The sequence below is a fragment of the Nicotiana sylvestris genome, chromosome 10 (genome assembly GCF_000393655.2).
Source record: "Nicotiana sylvestris chromosome 10, ASM39365v2, whole genome shotgun sequence".
NCBI classification, from domain to species: Eukaryota; Viridiplantae; Streptophyta; class Magnoliopsida; order Solanales; family Solanaceae; genus Nicotiana; species Nicotiana sylvestris.
In genome coordinates this window covers 45,888,851-45,909,053 of record NC_091066.1, presented here as the reverse complement: position 1 = coordinate 45,909,053, position 20,203 = coordinate 45,888,851, and the positions used below count along the sequence as shown (strand labels likewise).

Here is a 20,203-nt window from a genome sequence, read left to right as displayed (position 1 = left end):
AGGAATTATGTAAACTAACATTTCAATTAAGGTATTAGGTATTTAGAAAATAATTTTTGAAACTATGCTTTCTTTCTTTTATCTTTTTTTTATTTTGTAGGATTGTGTATTGGTGAAGGATTTATGTGAAACAAGGAGGTGAAGTGAAAAATAACAAGCAAATTAAAATGTTACACATGTCATAGTAGAGAAAATAAAAGTCCAAAGAGGGTTCAGAGCAAGCGATGCTGTAAATCTTTTACATTTTTCTTTTAGCAAAGAAAAATTCTTATGTTTCACAAAAATCCTTTAACTATCCTCAATCATATCGATTGATATATATATATATAAAGCATGATTTCAACTTTTAGTTTGAGCAAAGTCTATTCACATCAATATAGTGTTTGATGTTAAAATTTTCTGGGCTTATGCTTGATTTATTTCCTTTTTTGGATTCCTGCAAGTGGCTTAGCTGCTATAACAACAAAAGTGGGTAGTTCTTGTGACGACCCGACCCGTCGTCTCATGAGTTACCGCTCTGTTTTCCCCATTTTCAGCTTCCTTACGCTTCATTATCCATATCTTATGTAATCGAGTTGATTTGAAGTGGTTTTAATAAGAAATAAGACACTTAGTCTCTTTTAAGAAGGCTTAAGTTGGAAAAGTCAACCGAATGTTGACTTATGTGTTAGAGGGTTCGGATGTGAGTTCCGATGGTTCGGTTAGCTTTGCGAGGTGATTTGTGACTTAGGAGAGTGATCGGAAGTGGTTTTGGAGGTACAGTGTAGAATTAGGCTTGAATTGGCGAAGTTAGTATTTTGGCGAATTCCGGTTGATATGTGAGATTTTGATCCGAGGGTCGGAATGGAATTCTGAGAGTTTCTGTAACTTCGTTATGTCATTTTGGACTTACCTGCAAAATTTGAGGTCATTCGGACGTGGTTTGGTTGGGTTTTTGATCAAAAATATAATTTGGAAGTTCTTAAGATTCATAGGCTTGAATTCAATGTGATTTGATGATTTTGGTGTTAGTCGAGGTGTTTTGATGATTGGAACGAGGTTGAATAATGTTTAGGATGCGTTGGTTCTTTTGGTTGAGGTCCCGGGGGCCTCGGGTGTGTTTCGGGTGAGTTTTGAGCGAGTACGGACACCCCGGAACTTAGAAAAATGGAGGGAGCAGCAGTTTTGGCGTAGACCGCACTCCTTTTCGCGCTGGGCGCGCTGGCCTAGTGCTGGCCGCGGCCGCAGTCGTGAAGACTGCAGGTTGTTGGTCCTACTTCGGAAGCTTATATCTTTTGATCCACAAATAATTTTGAGGTGATTCAAAAACGAATATTGTATCCCTTCGTGTCTTGTTTCTAGAAAGGTAAAGATATCGCAATTTGGACATCCGTAGCGAAAGTTATGGCCAAAATACTAATGCTTGTCCCTGCAGAGCAAGACCTGCACGGCTGCAGTCGTTTTTGCGCAGACCCAGCTGGTTTTGCGCGGACCGCGGTCATTTTTGTGCGGTCAGCGGTGTCGGAATCCGAGGGGTACTCTATAAATACGAGGTTTTGGGTTTTATTTGATATTTTGACCTAGAGAGCTCGGATTTTGGCAATTTTTCGAAGGTTTTTCAAGAAATTCATCGGAGTAAGTGATTTTAACTCAGATTTGGCTAGAATACATGAATCTATCACGGAATTCATCGTGATTTGAGATGGAATTTGGGAAGAAAATTGTGGAACCTTTCAAAAATGTAAAATTATAATTTGAAGGACCAAATGGTATCGCAATTGGATAATTTTGGTATGGTTGGACTCGTGAGGGTATGAGGATTCTGAAAATGTAAATTTTACCCGATTCCGAGACGTGGGCCCGAGGCTCGGGTTTTGCTAATTTTAAGATTTTTGATATTTTTCAAATGTTTTCGCTTGGGCTTTGTTCCCTTAGCATATTGTGACGTATTCGTTATGATTTTGGATAGATTTAACGCGTGTGGAGGCCGATTCGAGGGGCAAAGGCGTCGTGAGCTAGAGAATTAGCCAGTTCTAGGTGAGTAATGGTTGTAAATGTTGTCCTGAGGGTTTGAAACCCCGGATTGCACATCGTAGTGCTATATTGAGGCAGGATACGCGCTGGATGATGAGCGTGGGGTTTTCACTACTGGGGATTGTGACTTGGTCCATCCCAATTGATGATTTTACCGAATATTTGACTGAAATTCATTTGTTACCATCGTGATTTGGGCTGATTGCCATATTTGGGCTTCGTGCCAACTATTTGAACCCTTCGGGGATTTTTATCACTGTTTCCTCCCTACTTGACTTATTATTTGAACTCAGTCCTGTTGCTATCTACTGCTTTACAAACTCAGCCACTTTTACTCAATTTTGAAACTAAAATGATATTTCTACATCATGTTTTGGGCTGAGGACTACTGTTTTACTAATGGCCAAGGGGCTTATGATAATTTCTGGACTGAGTGAGGCCGAGGGCCATATGTGAGGATATGCTGAGTGATATGAGGCTGAGGGCCTGAGATACTATTTATGCCATGCGGTGGCTTGAGTAATGTGAGGATATGCTGAGTGATGATGCCACGAGGTGGCTTGATATAGCGCTTGGGCCGTAAGGGGCCCCTCCGGAGTCTGCACACCCACAGTGAGCGCGGGTACCCATGTGATTTGAAACAGTGGTAACAATGACACTGTTTGATGAAAGTTGGTCAGGTAACAATGGCTGACCATTATGCTGAGTGATTGTGAGGTAGCCCGAGGGGCTGATACTGTACTGAGAGTGAGCCCGAGGGGCTGATACTATGCTGAGCGATTGATACTGTGCCCGAGGGGCGGATTTCTACTTGTTAATTACCTGTTAAATTACCTATTTTACTTGTTTTAAAATGGAATATCATATTATCTTCACTGATTTACTGCTTTAAACGATTTTACTGCTTGATATGGAATTGCTTTGTGCCTTTACGTGTTTTTATACTTTCAGCCATTATTTGTTATTATTACTCACCGAGTCGGAGTACTCACATTACTCCCTGCACCATGTGTGCAGATTCAGGTATAGCAAAGTCTGCACCTGAGCGCTGATTCCTTCCAGGCTAGGCAGTGATTTGCAGTTACGAAGTAGCTGTTGACGTCCGCAGCCCCTTGTCTCTCTTATCCTCTATCATTTATGTTTTCTTCAGTATGTTGTATCGGATTCCGTACTTTGTAGACCTATTGCAGATTTTGTAGTAGCTCATGACTTGTGACACCCCGATTTGGGATGTGTCGGGATGGTTCCTACTGTTATTATCATTAAATTTTGCAATTTATGAGTATTATATTATATGTTATTACTGTTATGATGATTAACTATTTAAAAGAGGTATTCCGTTTTGGTCTGGCTGGCCTTGTCTTCACGAGAGGCGCCATCACGACCGGGTTCAGAGATTGGGTCGTGACAAGTTGGTATCAAAGCCTAGGTTGCTTAGGTATCACGGGTCATGAGTTGGTTTAGTAGAGTATCACAGATCGGTACAGAGACGTCTGTATTTATCCTCGAGAGGATGCAGAACCTTTAGGAAAATTTTCATATTCTTGAAACTCTTATCGTGCGTCCTTGATTCAGCTTGAAAGGTAACTCTTGAAATTCCTTCCACGTGTTCGTATGCGCGTATGAGCGCTCAGTATCATATGTGCATCAACAGCTTGTGATTCCCCGATCGAGGGGCGAGATGTGATCTTTATGAGTTGAAGTTGGGCTGGTCTGTAGGACTTGAGGTCGGATCTTTGCCTATGGCTTGAGCACCGAGGTGTTGATTGTGTGAGCAAGTGTTTTGAACTTATATGTTCGGTATTGCCCTTATTGGTTTGAATGACGGCTGGATAGCTACGTTATGAGTATGTTAGTACTGCAAGATGTATCTATATGACTCAGAAGTGGCGAGGAAGGTCTGTTGGATGATAGATGAACCATTAAGTGTTTGATTTCCATTGTAATTGGATGTGTAGCCCCGAGTTATGGCCGCGTGAATAATCTTTTCATGTCTCCTTTTTTGAGTGAAGTAAATTTCATGTTACAGTATGAGTTTAGACTCAGGAAGATTAAGTGACTGTGTAATGTGTATGCCAGTGGAAGGTATACAAAATGTTAATTGGAGGCAAAACAGGTGGGTTATCTCCTGCAGAGTGTTCTAAGGTGGTGTGATCCTTATGTTGTCTATTAGAAGATCTCATTTACAAGTGAAGAATATGCGTTGAAATCTAAATTGTGCTGCCTAGAGAGTGGGCTTAACTGTTATGTGAGTGAATGCAAGAATTGCAGAAGAGTTAACATTCCAGATAATATGTGTTTCCACAAGCTTATGAAGGAGTGAGTTCAATCTCACTATGGTATTACAGCAACAATAGAGTATGTGCGTTATGATTTATTGAGTGCGTTTTGTTATATGGCTTTGATCCAAGTTGGGGAGTTTGCTATTAATTAAGTTGATTGCACGGTTAAGAGCTATATTGTTCCAGTCTACCACAGATATGCCTCGGTATTATTCGATCCCGGTTCCACCTTTTCTTATGTGTCATCAAACTTTGCTCGTTATTTGGGTACGCCCCATGAGTTTCTTGCTTTACCTGTTCATGTATCTACCCCAGTGGGAGATACTATTGTGGTAGACCGTGTGTACCGGTCATGTGTGGTGACTATTGGGGGTCTAGAGACCCGAGTGGATCTATTGCTATTGAGCATGGTGGATTTTGATGTCATTTTGGGCATGGATTGGCTATCTCCGTGTCGTGCTAGTCTAGACTGTCATGCTAAGATAGTCACTTTGGCTATGCCGGGTGTACCGCGGATCGAGTAGCGTGGTGTGACTGATTACATCCCTAGTAGAGTGATCTCTTTCTTGAAGGCCCAGCGTATGGTTGGGAAGGGTTTCCTTTCATATCTAGCATTTGTGAGGGATGTTGGAGCTGAGACTCCTAGTATTGATTCTGTCCCAGTTGTGAGGGATTTTCCAGATGTTTTTCCTGCAGACCTGCCGGGCATGCCACCGTACAGGGACATTGATTTTGGTATTGACCTGGTGCCGGGAACTCAGCCCATTTCTATTCCACCATATCGTATGGCACCAGCAGAGTTGAAGGAATTGAAAGAACAACTTCAGGAACTCCTAGATAAGGGGTTCATTCGGCCTAGTGTGTCCCCTTGGGGTGCACCGGTTTTGTTTGTGAAGAAGAAGGATGGCACGATTGGAATGTGCATTGATTATAGGCAATTGAACAAAGTAACAATTAAGAACAAGTATCTTTTACCTCGCATTAATGATTTATTTGATCAGCTTCAGGGAGCGAGGGTGTTCTCCAAGATTGATCTCCGTTCGAGTTATCACCAGTTGAAGATCAGCGATTCAGATATTCTTAAGACTGCTTTCAGGACCATATATGGTCATTATGAGTTTCTTGTTATGTTCTTCGGGCTAACCAATGCCCCAGCAGCATTCATGCATTTGATGAACAGTGTATTTCGGCCTTATCTAGATTCGTTCGTTATTGTATTCATTGATGATATCCTGGTGTACTCTTGTAGTCAGGAGGAGCACGCGGAGCATTTCAGAGTTATGTTACAGAGACTGAGGGAGGAAAAGCTTTATGCAAAATTCTCCAAGTGTGAGTTTTGGCTCAGTTCAGTGGCTTTCTTGGGGCGCGTGGTGTCCAGCAAGGGTATACAGGTTGATCCGAAGAAGATAGAGGCGGTTCAGAGTTGGCCCAGACCGTCCTCAACCACAGAGATTCGTAGCTTTCTTGGGTTAGCAGGCTATTATCGCCGGTTTGTTCAGGGATTTTCCTCCATTGCATCGCCCTTGACCAAGTTAACTTAGAAGGGTGCTCCATTCGTATGGTCGGACGAGTGTAAGGAGAGCTTTCAGAAGCTCAAGACAGCTTTGACCACAGCTCCAGTGTTGGTTTTGCCATCAGCTTCAGTTGTCATAAGGTTGTGTATGCGGTCAGAGACTGTGTTTTCACTAGAAAAGGTCAAGACTTGTGGTATTTTTATGTTAGTTATGGGATTCTATGTATTAGTATCTGGAAAGTAAAGGTAACAGACTTAGATTCGCAGGAAGTTCTTCATAGTAGGGTATTTTGGAATATGGTGTTTCTGGGAATATTTGAGAGAGGATTTAGTGGCTTATGGGTCTTAGATAGTGTGGTCTTGTTCTCGAGTCTCATGTAGTGAGCCTGGGTTGAGGAACTGAGGTGCTACAGCAAGGGGGAATATCAAGTTGATGATGAATCAGAAGGGAAATTATATAGATGGAATAACTTGATAGTAGACTGAATCAGTATGATAAGGATATGATTAATTCTTCGTATGTGTTCGAGGTAATGAGCCCTTACAAGTATTTTTGCAGCAATGCTCTTGGGTTTTGATGGCTTGCTTAGCTTGGTCGAGTTAGAAGGATTCAGTCCTGGCAGGTCTGATTTGTGCAAAGGGAAATCAGAGAGTTCTTGATGGTTTATATCGTGGTGGAAAAGGTGCATTTTCTACGGATATGAGAGACATGGGATGTATAGGGATTTTTCTTCTAGATGGGATCAATGGAAAGTTCTTGACTAGTTGAGTACGTAGATTTCTGGGGCTCGAAAGGGAGATGAAGTTCTCATGTTATGCTAGAATGGTATGGTATGTGTGATATGTAGTGGAGGATCGAGATTAGCGTGTGTAAGGTTCAGTTCAGTTCTGAAAGGGAGTTCATAAAACTCTTAGGCAGCGGGTAGCCTCAAATAACTAAGGAAATGGTACTGCTAATTGGAAATGATTTGACGAGATTATATGTTTCAAAGAAAAAGGGCAATGTGATTAAGTAAATGATACTTAGTTGGAGTGCGGCACTTTCAAGATAGATCGACTACTGATATTTAAGGTTGCTTGGTGGCATAGAAGAATTTTAGAGTATCTCTCCTGATGTGACTGGGTACTAGAGGTGAGTTATATAAGAGAGTAGCGGAATTGGGATCAGATATGGTAATTCGTATGTTATGGACTTGGAGACTGGAGTTCTCATATACATGTTAGCTTGTGATTGTGATTGTAATGGTGATTGCAATTGTGGACGGGAAATGTGGGTAAGTTAGTCAGATATTAGTATGTGCTATGATCCATTCAGTGTGGACCTTCGAAGGGTTATTTAATTATTGTGTGTAACTGGAGTTGATGTGTGGTCCATTGGTAGACCTATATGGATATATAACCGGCATCGAGAGGGGTTTTGTTGACCTCGAGTTGTGGCTTAGTCCTGTATTAATGTGTAATATCACCAGAGTAGTGTGTTAATTAAATGAGATCGATGGAATCTTTAATGAGTACGAGCAGATTCGATTTCAGTGTGTTGGAAAGATAATATCGAGCTTCGACTCAGAAATTTGATGTAGTATTTGCCAAAGGAGAAGTGGTTCCATGAATAGTTGATCCGAGAAATGGTGATGGTTTACTTTATGTTTTAGTTATCAGCTGCAGTATATGTAAAAGTATTGGAAAGAAACTTTAGTTGTTAAGAGGTGTTCTACCGGTATTCAGGCCTTGTGTGCAGTTACTGTTAAGGGGAGTTATCACTGCGAGCGTTTGAGTCATGCGTTAAGTCATGTAATTGCACCCGAGGTTGCAGGTATGGGTTATTGCAGCTTGTTCGGTCTTATTCACAGTATATATGTGGGATTCTAATCATATGAAAGATTTTACAAAAAATGAAAATATGGCCCTATGGCTTATGGGCTAGATGGGATTGCAAAAATTTCAGTTACAATATGTTGTCGGACCCATATGAGATAGAGTGACGTGGGATTACCCCAAGGTATATGAGAAACAAGGTTATTCAACGAGTGTTTGGCTTCTAGAACAACTCTGGGTATGCTCGAGGACGAGCGTTTGTTTAAGTTGGGGAGGATGGGACGACCCGACCCGTCGTCGTTACCGCTCCGTTTTCCCCATTTTCAGCTTCCATATGCTTCATTATCCATATCTTATGTAATCGAGTTGATTTGAAGTGGTTTTAATAAGAAATAAGACACTTAGTCTCTTTTAAGAAGATTTAAGTTGAAAAAGTCAATCGGATGTTGACTTATGTGTTAGATGGTTCGGATGTGAGTTCCGATGGTTCGGTTAGCTTCGGGAGGTGATTTGTGACATAAGAGAGTGATCGGAAGTGGTTTTGGAAGTACGGTGTAGAATTATGCTTGAATTGGCGAAGTTAGTATTTTGGCGAATTCCGGTTGATAGGTGAGATTTTGATACGAGGGTCGGAATCGAATTCCGAGAGTTTCTATAGCTTCGTTATGTCATTTTGGACTTGCCTGCAAAATTTGAGGTCATTCGGACGTGGTTTGGTTGGGTTTTTGATCAAAAATGGAATTTGGTAGTTCTTGAGATTCATAGGCTTGAATTCGATGTGATTTGATGATTTTGGTGTTAGTCGAGGTCTTTTGATGATTGGAACGAAGTTGAATAATGTTTAGGATGCGTTGGTGCTTTTGGTTGAGGTCCCAGGGGCCTCGGGTGTGTTTCGGGTGAGTTTTGAGCGAGTATGGACACCCCGAAACTTAGAAAAATGGAGGGAGCAGCAGTTTTGGCGCGGACCGCGCTCCTTTTCGCGCTGGGCACGCTGGCCTAGTGCTGGCCGCCTCAAAGTGGCCGCGGCCGCGGTCGTGAAGACTGTAGGTTGCTGGTCCTACTTCGGAAGCTCATATCTTTTGATCCACAAGGAATTTTGAGGTGATGCAAAAACGAAAGTTGTATCCCTTCGTGTCTAGGTTCCAGTAAGTAAGGATATCACAATTTGGACATCTGTAGTGAAAGTTATGGCCAAAATACTAAAGCCTGTCCCTACAGAGCAAGACCTGCGCGGCCGCGGTCGTTTTTGCGTGGACCTCGCTGGTTCTGCGCGGACCGCGGTCATTTTTGTGCGGTCAGCGGCGTCGGAATCCGAGGGGTACTCTATAAATACGAGGTTTTGGGTTTTATTTGATATTTTGACCTAGAGAGCTCGGATTTTGGCGATTTTTCGAAGATTTTTCAAGAAATTCATCGGGGTAAGTGATTTTAACTCAGATTTGGCTAGAATACATGAATCTATCACTGAATTCATCGTGATTTGAGATGGATTTTGGGAAGAAAATTGTGGAACCTTTCAAAAATGTGAAATGATAATTTGAAGGACCAAATGGTATCAGAATTGGATAATTTTGGTATGGTTGGACTCGTGAGGGTATGAGGATTCTGAAAATGTAAATTTTACCCGATTCCGAGATGTTGGCCTGGGGCTCGAGTTTTGATAATTTCGAGATTTTTTATATTTTTAGAATGTTTTCGCTTGGGCTTTGTTCCCTTAGCATATTGTGACATATTCATTCTGATTTTGGATAGATTCGACGTGCGTGGAGGCCAATTCGAGGGGCAAAGGCGTCGCGACCTAGAGAATTAGCCAGTTCGAGGTGAGTAATGGTTGTAAATGATGTCTTGAGGGTTTGAAACCCTGGATTGCACATCGTAGTGCTATATTGAGACAAGATACGCGCTGGATGATGAGCGTGGGGTTTTCACTACTAGGGATTGTGACTTGGTCCATCTCGATTGATGATTTTACCAAATATTTGACTGAAATTCATTTGTTACCATCGTGATTTGGGCTGATTTCCATATTTGGGCTTCGTGCCAACTATTTGAACCCTTCAGGAATTTTTATCACTGTTTCCTCACTACTTGACTTATTATTTGAACTCAGTCCTATTGCTATCTACTACTTTACAAACTCAGCCACTTTTACTCAGTTTTGAAACTAAAATGATATTTCTACATCATGTTTTGGGCTGAGGACTACTGTTTTACTAATGCCCAAGGGGCTTATGATGATTTCTGGACTGAGTGAGGCCGAGGGCCATATGTGAGGATATGCTTAGTGATATGAGGCCGAGGGCCTGAGATACTATTTATGTCATGCGGTGGCTTGAGTGATGTGAGGATATGCTGAGTGATGATGCCATGAGGTGGCTTGATATAGCGCTTGGGCCGTAAGGGGCCCCTCCGGAGTATGCACACCCACTGTGAGCGCGGGTACCCATGTGATTTGAAACAGTGGTAACAATGACACTGTTTGATGAAAGTTGGTCAGGTAACAATGGCTGACAATTATGCTGAGTGATTGTGAGGTAGCCCGAGGGGCTGATACTGTACTGAGAGTGAGCCCGAGGGGCTGATACTATGTTGAGCGATTGATATAGTGCCCGAGGGGCGGATTTCTACTTGTTAATTACCTGTTTTACTTGTTTTAAAAAGGAATAGCATTTGATTTTTTCACTGATTTACTGCTTTAAATGATTTTACTGCTTGATATGGAATTGCTTTGTGCCTTTACGTGTTTTCATACTTTTAGCCATTATTTGTAATTATTACTCACTGAGTCGGAGTACTCACATTACTCCCTGCACTATGTGTGCAGATTCAGGTATAGCAAAGTCCGCACCTTAGCGCTGATTCCTTCCAGGCTAGGCAGTGATTTGGAGTTACGAGGTAGCTGTTGACGGCCGCAGCCCCTTGTCTCTCTTATCCTCTATCATTTATGTTTTATTCAGACTGTTGTATCGGATTCCGTACTTTGTAGACCTATAGCAGATTCTGTAGTAGCTCATGACTTGTGACACCCCGGTTTGGGATGTGTCGGGATGGTTCCTGCTGTTATTATCGTTAAATTCCACAATTTATGAGTATTATATTATATGTTATTACTGTTATGATGATTAACTATTTAAAAGAGGTATTCCATTTTGGTCTGGCTGGCCTTGTCTTCACGAGAGGCGCCATCACGACCGGGTTTGGGGATTGGTCGTGACAGTTCTGTAGTGTTTACAATTCCTGTCCAATTTCTTATTCTGCAGTTCCAAAGAGTCGCCCGCATGTGCACCAGTATATAGATTTCTTGATAGCCTCATTTAAGAGTAAGCTTCACTTGTGCCATAGTGAGTATTCACAAAATAATGGAGCCAGAAGATATCTGTCATAAGGATATTTTTGCTTCATATCATTCAGAACCAATGGTTTATTACTCGGTTTGAAGATAAAAAACTTCACCGATTAAAATTTGGTTATGTCACATATTACTCGGTTTGAATGTTAAGAACTTTACTGTTTATTAGATCTAGTTGTATAAGATTTTACACGGTTTGAAAATTAAAAACCTCACCGTTTATTAATTCTGAATGTGTCAGATTGGTTTGAAGATTAAAAACTTCACCATTTATTAATTCTGGCTCTGTTGTGACACAAATAACAGTTCTTGTAGTTGAATCTACAATGCAATAGGGGCATCTCCTTTTGAAGAAATATGTTTGGAATATGGAATTACTCACCAAACGACCACCCCTTAGTCATCACAATCAAATGGAATTGCGAAAAGAAAGAATAGAACGACAAAGGAGATGATGAATACCTAGTTGATAAGTTCTGGTTTACCCAAAACTTGTGGGGGAAGCTATGATTACAGCTAACCAAATACTCAATTAAGTTTCCCATAACAAAACACATTTTATTCCATATGAAACAATGAAAATGAAGAAAACCTAACTAGAATTATTTTAAAGTCTAAGGGTGTTTGGAAAAAATGCAAGTTCCTAAACCCAAAAGGGCAAAAATATGATCGAAAACCATGTATTTTCATAGGATATGCAACAAATAGTAAGGCATGTCATTTTCTGGTTCATAAATCAGAAATCCCGACATTCATATTAATACAGTAATCGAATCAGATAATGCTGAATTCTTTGAGAATATTTATCTGTATAAAAAGGAATGTGAGTCGTCTAGGGAAAAATCTAAGCAACCTCGGGAAGAAGAAAAGGAAAGTACGTTTAATGAGGAAAATCCAAAATGTAATAAACGTCAAAGGAAAACTACTTCCTTTGGACCATATTTTCTGATATTCTTATCGGAAATGAGCCTCAAATATTTAAAGAAGTAATGTTGGAAAGATGCAGTCAATAGTAAGATAGAATCCATTTTAATTATTCATACTTGCGAATTGGTTGATCTTCCTCCAAGAAATAAACTTTTGGATTCTAAGTGGATTTTCATATGAAATAAAAGTTGATGGTACTATTGACAAATATAAGGCAAGATTAGTTGTCAAATGGTTTAGACAATGAGAAGGTCTAGATTACTTTGACACATACTCACCGGTAACAAAAATTACATATACTCAGTGTTAATAGAGTTAGCCGTATTGTGTGGCCTTGAATCCATCATATGGATGTAAAGACATTCCTCTTAAATGGAGATGTAGATGAACAAAATTTATATGGAACAACCTGAAGGGTTCGTGGATCCTGGACCAAAAAACTGTGCCGACATGATAAGTCACTTTACGTACTAAAACAAGCACCAAAATATTGGCATGCAAAATTTGACCAAACGATATTGTCAAATGGTTTTAAACTTAATGGGTGCAAGTAAGTGTATTTACGTTATGAATACTCCAAATCATATAGTCATTGTTTGATTATATATGGATGATCTATCTATAAAATATTTAAAATGTGGGGTCTTTACCTTATGTATGACAAAAGTCAACGTCAGACGTAATGTCAATATTATTTAGAAGAATCTAAATGATATGATTTTTTAACCCCACAAATCATTAGTGGATATTGATATGGTAGTTGGTAGATTCATTACTTGTTCAATCTTTATGAAGATGGTTGATGAAACTACCAATTCGAAAGTTGGTCACATGCCTTTCCAGACAAATTGTTTTCTTTCTTGAAAAATTTATAATGTCTAATCTTTTTATGAAAGGATGTCACTTCTAAGGATGTGAATTTTCATAAAAATATGCGACCATTCATGAACGTATGTATTAATATGTTGGTCTATAATGTGGTGAATCAACTGATAAAAATGATAAAGATCCATAGCAAGTTGAATTTCTTTCATGAATGAAGGTGCTATAATTTTCACATTATATAGACATGTATTGCATTTTGGAATAAGAATAAATAGCATACAAATTCTAAAAAAAGGCAAAGTGATTGCAAATATATTATATATTAAAAGGTTATGGCCGCCACTGATGCTGTGATGAGCCCGATAGATCATTTATAGTTTTACCTTCATCCCTGTGTTTCGAAACCTTGAATAGATCCGTTTAGCCTTCCTCAATTTGTGTGCATAGTCTATGTCTTTTTCTGAATTTTTTTATGTAAAATATTGATAAAAAGATAAAAATTTGCCTTAAAACTTATTTGAATTGACTATGGTCAATATTTGATGTAAACGGACCCGAATTAGTATTTTGACAGTGTCAGTGGGTCCATATCGTGATTTGGGACTTGGGCATATACCCGATATCGAATTCGGAGATCCCTAACTTGGTTTAATGTAATTTGTTGAAAACTAGCAATTTAAAGGTTTAAAGAATTCCTAAGTTTGACCGTAGGTTGACATTGTTACTACCAGGTTCGGATTTTGGTCCTGCAACTTGGTATAGGTTCATTTCAATATATTTTTGTATGCAAATTTTGGTACAAAACCGAGTTGATTTGACGTGATTCAGATGTCCAGATGAAAAATTGAAAGTTCTTAAGTTTCTTTGAAAATATCATTTGTTTTGGTGTCCAATTCGTAGTTTTAGGTGTTATTTGGTGTTTTGATCACACGAGTGAGTTCGTATGATGTTATTACACTTGTGTGCATGTTTGGTTTGGAGCTCGAGGGCTCGAGTGAGTTTCAGATTGACAAACAAACCATTTGAACTTAGAAAGAATTTCTGGTTTTGGCTACTGCTGATATCTGGTGTCATGTGTTCTTGCAATCTTGAAGCATCTCTCGTGATCGCGAAGGGTAATATGGGATGGGAAGCAGTTTATTCTTCGCTAACACGAGGAGCTGGACACGAATGCCAAGTAGTGAGGGGTTTACCCTTTAGGAACACGTTCTTTCTCCCGCGAACGCGTAGGGTTATTGTCACGATCCAAGTTCTTCCTCCGTGAACTGTCATGATGGTACCTAGTCTCTACGACTAGGTAAGCCTAACAATTTTCAAAAAAGGAAAATAAAATACAAAACTAGCAATTTACGGATAACACAATAAAAAGGTTTAACGTGCCGCTCGACATATACAATACCACTCTATCAAAACTGAACAAAGACTCTCCCAAAATCCAGAATCTCATGAAATCATAAGCTAGAGAAAATTACATAGTTTTCTAACTCTAGAATGTCTAAACAAAAGTAAATACAAGAAGTCTATAACTAAAGGAGAGAATAGACAGGGACTTCTAGGTCTGCAGACGCGACAGATATAACTCGAAGTCTCTGAAATCGCCCCACCTCACTGATAGAACTGCTAAGCAGAAGAAAGTGGATCTGCACACGAAAAACATGTGCAGGAAAGGGCATGAGTACACCACAATGGTACCAGTAAGTGCCAAGGCTAACCTCAGCCGAGTGGTGACGAGGAAGGTTAGGGACCTACTGGTTATATAACTATATATTAAGGTAAAATAATGTAGAACATGACAGTATAATTAGCAATGCCAATAGTCAAATAAAGATGAAATCTCAGAAAGAAAATAGCTCTGTAAGTAGTAGTAACAATAGGGGATCTCCCAGGATAACGTCATGTAGTTCCAAACGTAAATGTGCAGGAGGATCTCCCATAATACCGATCTGTAGTCACAAAATAAATATCCAGTACAGGGGGATCTCCCGGGATACCGTCCCGTAGTCCCCAATACAAATGTGTAGGGAGATCTCCCGGAATACCGATTCGTAGTCCCAAAGTAAACATGTAGGGGGATCTTCCGAGATATCATCCCGTAGTCCCAAAGTAAACACACAACAGCCTCAGGAAGGAAATCTATAGTTCTATTCAAGTTTGTACCAAAAAACAGGAATTTCTACTCTAAACATGCTGCACAGAATCCAAGTAAGCAGTTTAAGCAGATAAAACAGTTAAGTCACTTAAGTATGCTTTCCTAAGCTAAATAGTAGGCTTTAAATACAAGTAGTGTTCAACAGAAAGGAAACACGTATATTTACTTAATAAAAATGGGGGTTTTTCAACAATTAGCACGTGTACGCATTCGTCACCTCACGTACACAACATTCATATAACAACAATACCAAAAATCCTAAGAGGAGTTCCCCCACACAAGGTTAGGCAAGCCACTTACCTCGAACCAAGCTCAATTCAATCCAAAATCATTCTATTGCCATGAGTATCCAATTCTGAGTGGCCCAAATCTAATCAGATCAATTTCATAATGTAAGTACAAATACAACCAACAAATTTAGCTAAAGGAATCAAAGCTAAGGCAAGAAAATAGAAAAACTCCCAAAAATCCTCCCCGGGCCCACATCTCGGAATCAGGTTAAAATTACGAATTATGAACACCCATTCACTCACGAGTCTAACCATACCAAAATAATTCAAATACGATACCAAAATCTCGATCAAAATCCAAAATTTGGCCTAAGCACTTTTCTCAATTTTCCCCAATTTTCAACCCAAATCCGAAATTAAATGATGAAACTAAGCTTAGATTAATGGGATATAATCAAAAAGGAGTTAGGAATCATTACCCACAGATTTTCTCTTCAGAAACCTCACAAGATCACCTTCTACCGAGCTCAAAATCAAATTTGGTGTTATGAGCTTCAAACCCTCGAAATTTCATATTTTTGCCTAGCGATTTCCGCTTCTACAGTCATGGGGCCGTATCTGCGGTCCCACTCATGCAGCCAGATTCTGCACTTGCGCCCCTTTACTCACAGATGCGGTTCTGCTTCTGCAGTCCTGGGCCGCATCTGCAACCAATATCACTTATGCCTTAGACCTCACCTGCGGTTCCCAAACAGCTTCTGCGGCGCCGCACCTTCGGTCCAAACTCCGCAGTTGCGAAACCAACCGGTTCAACAACTTCAGCAATTGCCTAAGTCCAAATCAACTTTCGTTAAGCATCTGAAACTCACCCGAGGCCCCCGGGACCTCAACCAAACATGTCAACCAATTCTAAAACATCATACGAACTTAGTCCAAACCTCAAATCACGTCAAACAATGTTAGAACCATGATTTACCCTCCAATCAAAGCTTAATTAACTTGAAATCTCAGGAATTCTTCAACCGACGCCAAAGCCAACCAAACCAAGTCCGATTGACCCCAAAGTTTGCACGTAAATTACATTCAACACCACGGAACTATTACAACTTTTAGAATTGACTTAGACCCCAATATCAAAATTTCACTATCGATCCGGAAACTTCAAAAATTCAACTTTCGGTATTTCAAGCCTAAATATGCTACGGACCTCCAAAACACAATCCGAACACGCCTTTAAGCCCGAAATCACCCAATGGAGCTAACAGATTCAACAGAATTCCATTCTGAGGCCGTCTTCACACTACTATGACTGCGATCCAAATTCTAAAGATTAAGCTCTCAATTAGTGACTAAGTATCCCAAAACACTCTGAACCTCAAAACGAATCTTCCCGGTAAACCACAATAGCAGAAATAAATATGGGGAAAGCAGTTAATAGAGGATGGGGGCGTAAATTCTCAAAACGACCGGCCAGGTCGTTACATCCTCCCCCTCTTAAAACATTTATTCATCCTCGAACGAGCATAGAGACATATCTCAAGTGATGAAAAGATTAGGGTAACGGCTGCACATATCCTGCTTTGTCTCCCAAGTCGCCTCCTCGACCGGCTAGCCCCGCCACTGAACCATTACTGTTGCAATGCTCTTTGACCTTAACTTGCGAACCTACATGTCCAATATAGCCACTGGCTCCTCAACATAAGATAGGTCCTTGTTCAACTGGACTGAACTGAAATCCAACACGTGCGATGGATCACTGTGATACCTCCGGAGCATCGAAACATGAAATATCGGATGAACTCTTGCCAAGTTGGGAGGTAAGGCAAGCTCATAAGCAACCTCCCCAACACGTCGCAATACTTCAAAAGGACCAATAAACCTCGGACTCAATTTCCCCTTCTTCCCAAATCTCATAACACCCTTCATAGGTAAAACCCGAAGCAAGACCCGCTCTCCAATCATAAATGAAACGTAGCGAGCCATTCGGTCCGCATAACTCTTCTGTCTGGACTAGGCTGTGCGGAGTCTATCCTGAATCTCTTTAACCTTCTCCAAAGCGTCCTGAACCAAGTCTATGCCTAATAACTAGACTCACCCAGCTCGAACCAACCCACCGGGGATCTACACCGCCTACCATACAAAGCCTCGTATGGTACCATCTAAATGCTGGACTGATAACTGTTATTATAGACAAACTCCGCCGGTGGCAAGAGCTGATCCCAAGAACCTCCAAACTCTATCACACACGCACGAAGCATATCCTCAAGAATTTGAATAGTGCGCTCGGATAGTCCGTCCGTTTGGGGGTGAAATACTATGCTCAACTCCACCCGAGTACCCAACTCATGTTGTACGGCTCTCCAAAACCGTGATGTGAATTGAGTACCTCTATCTGAAATGATGGAAACTAGGATAACATGCAGATGAACAATCTTCCGGATATAAATCTCAGCCAACCGCTCTGAAGAATAGGTAGTACATACAAGAATGAAGTGTACGGACTTGGTCAGCCGATCCACAATCACCAAATAGAATCAAACTTCCTCAAGGTCCGTGGAAGTCCAACTACGAAGTCCATGGTGATCCGCTCCCACTTCCACTTTGGAATCTCTATCAGCTGAAGCAAGCTACCCAATCTTTTGTGCTGACACTTTACCTGTTGACAATTGAGGCACCGAGCTACAAATCCAACTATATCATTCTTTATCCTTCTCCACCAATAGTGCTGCCTCAAATCCCGATACATCTTTGCGGCACCCGGATGGATGTAATACTGCAAACTATGGGCCTCCTCTAGAATCAACTCCCGAAGTCGATCAACATTGGGTACACATACCCGACCCTACATCCTCAATACCCCGTCATCACCAATGGTCACATCTCTGGCGTCGACATGTAGAACCTTGTCATTGAGGACAAGCAAATAAGGTTTATCATACTGACGCTCTCTGATACAATTAAACAAAGAAGACCGAGAAACCACACAAGCTAGGACCCGAATGGGCTCCGAAAGATCCAATCTCACTAACTGGCTGGCTAAGTCCTGAACATCCATCGCCATGGGCCTCTCCGCTGCTAGTAGATAAGCCAAACTCCCCAAACTCTCTGCCCGACGACTCAAAGCATTGACCACCACATTGGCCTTGCCCGGGTGATACAATATAGTGATATCATAGTCCTTCAGCAGCTTTAACCAGCTCCTCTGATGCAAATTAAGTTCCTTCTTCCTAAACAGGTGCTGCAAGCTCTGGTGATCAGTATAGATCTCACAAGGAACACCGTACAAATAATGACGCCAGATCTTCAAGGCATGAACAATAGCAGCTAACTCGAGATCATGGACAAGATAATTCTTCTCATGCACCTTCAGTTGTCTGGACATGTAGGCAATCACCCTACCGTCCTGCATCAATACTGCTCCAAGGCCGATCCTTGAGGCATCACAATAGATAGTATAAGACCCCAAACCTGTAGGCAATATCAATATTGGCCTGTAGTCAAAGCTATATTAAGCTTCTAAAAGCTCTCCTCTCACTCATCCGTCCACCTGAACGGAGCACCCTTCTGGGTGAGACTGGTCATAGGTGCTGCAATAGATGAAAACCCCTCAACAAATCGACAATAATAACCAGCCAAGCTAAGAAAACTATGGATCTATGTTGCTGAGGATGGTTTGGGCCAACTCTGCACTACTTCCACCTTCTTCGGATCCACCTTTATCCCCTCACTCGATACTACGTGAACCAAGAATGCCACGGAATCCAACCAAAATTTATATTTCAAGAATTTCGCATATAACTTCTTTTCTCTCAAAGTCTAAAGTACTATCCTCAGATGCTGCTCATGATCTTCCTGACTCCGGGAATATACCAGAATATCATCAACAAAGACAATGATGAACGAGTCAAGATATGGCCAAAATACACTATACATCAAATGCATAAATGCTGCTAGGGCATTGGTCAGCCCAAATGACATAACAAGGAACTCGTAGTGACCATACCGAGTCCTAAAGGCAGTCTTCAGGATATTTGGCTCCCAAATCTTCAACTGATGATAACCTGAATGCAAGTCAATCTTAGAAAACACACGAGCACCCTATAACTGATCAAATAGGTCATCAATACGAGGCAAATGATACCGGTTCTTCACTGTAACTTTGTTCAACTGGCGATAATCAATGCACATACGCATAGTACCATCATTCTTCTTCACAAACAAGACAGGAGCACCCCAAGGTGATACACTGGGCCTAATAAAACCCTTATCAAGCAATTCCTGTAACTGCTCATTCAACTCCGTCAACTCCTTCAACTCAGAAGGAGCCATATGGTAAGGAGGAATAGAAATGGGCTGGGTGCCCGACAACATATCAATGCCAAAATCAATATCTATGTCGAGCGACATGACTGGAAGATCAGCTGGAAACACATCAGAGAAATCTCGTACTATTAGGACTAAATCAATTGTAGGGGTATCAATACTGACATCTCTCACATAAGCTAGATACGTATCACACCCCTTCTCAACCATTCGCTGAGCATTAAGAAATGAAATAACTCTACTGGAAGTGTGATCTAAAGTACCCCTCCACTCTACTCGTGGTACACTTGGCATAACCAACATCACGATTTTGTCATGACAATCAAGAATAGCATAATGGGTCGACAACCAGTCCATGCCCAAGATAATATCAAAATCCACTAGGATAAGCAATAATAAGTCGGCTCTGGTCTCAAAACCACTAAGAGCAATCAAACATGACCAATAAACGTGGTCCACAACAAGAGAATCTCCCATAGGAGTAGAAACACAAATATAGGAACTCAAAGAATCCTACGATATGCCCAAATATGGGGTAAAATAAGAGGACACATAAGAATAAATGGATCCTAGATCGAATAGAAACGATGCATCTCTATGATAGACCGGAACACTACATATGATAGCAGAATCGGAGGTAATAGCCTCAGTACAGGCAGGAAGGGAATTGTATCTAGCATGGACTCCCCCTCTAGGGCGACATCTACCTCCCTAACCTCCACCTCTAGCTTGATAGGTAGGTAGGGTAGCAACTGGTGTTGTAATCATAGCTTGGGA

General features: G+C 40.9%; 1 protein-coding gene across 1 annotated transcript; it reads right to left on the bottom strand.

Annotated features, from left to right (window-relative positions):
* Window positions 1–17,945: 17,945 nt before the first annotated feature.
* Window positions 17,946–19,903, bottom strand: LOC138879278 (uncharacterized). The gene is made up of 2 exons (XM_070158885.1): window positions 19,323–19,903; window positions 17,946–18,051 (listed from the first exon to the last, which is right to left on the bottom strand). The coding sequence occupies exons 1-2, from the start codon at window positions 19,901–19,903 to the stop codon at window positions 17,946–17,948; spliced, it is 687 nt and encodes a 228-aa protein (XP_070014986.1).
* Between the last annotated feature and the right edge of the window lie 300 nt (window positions 19,904–20,203).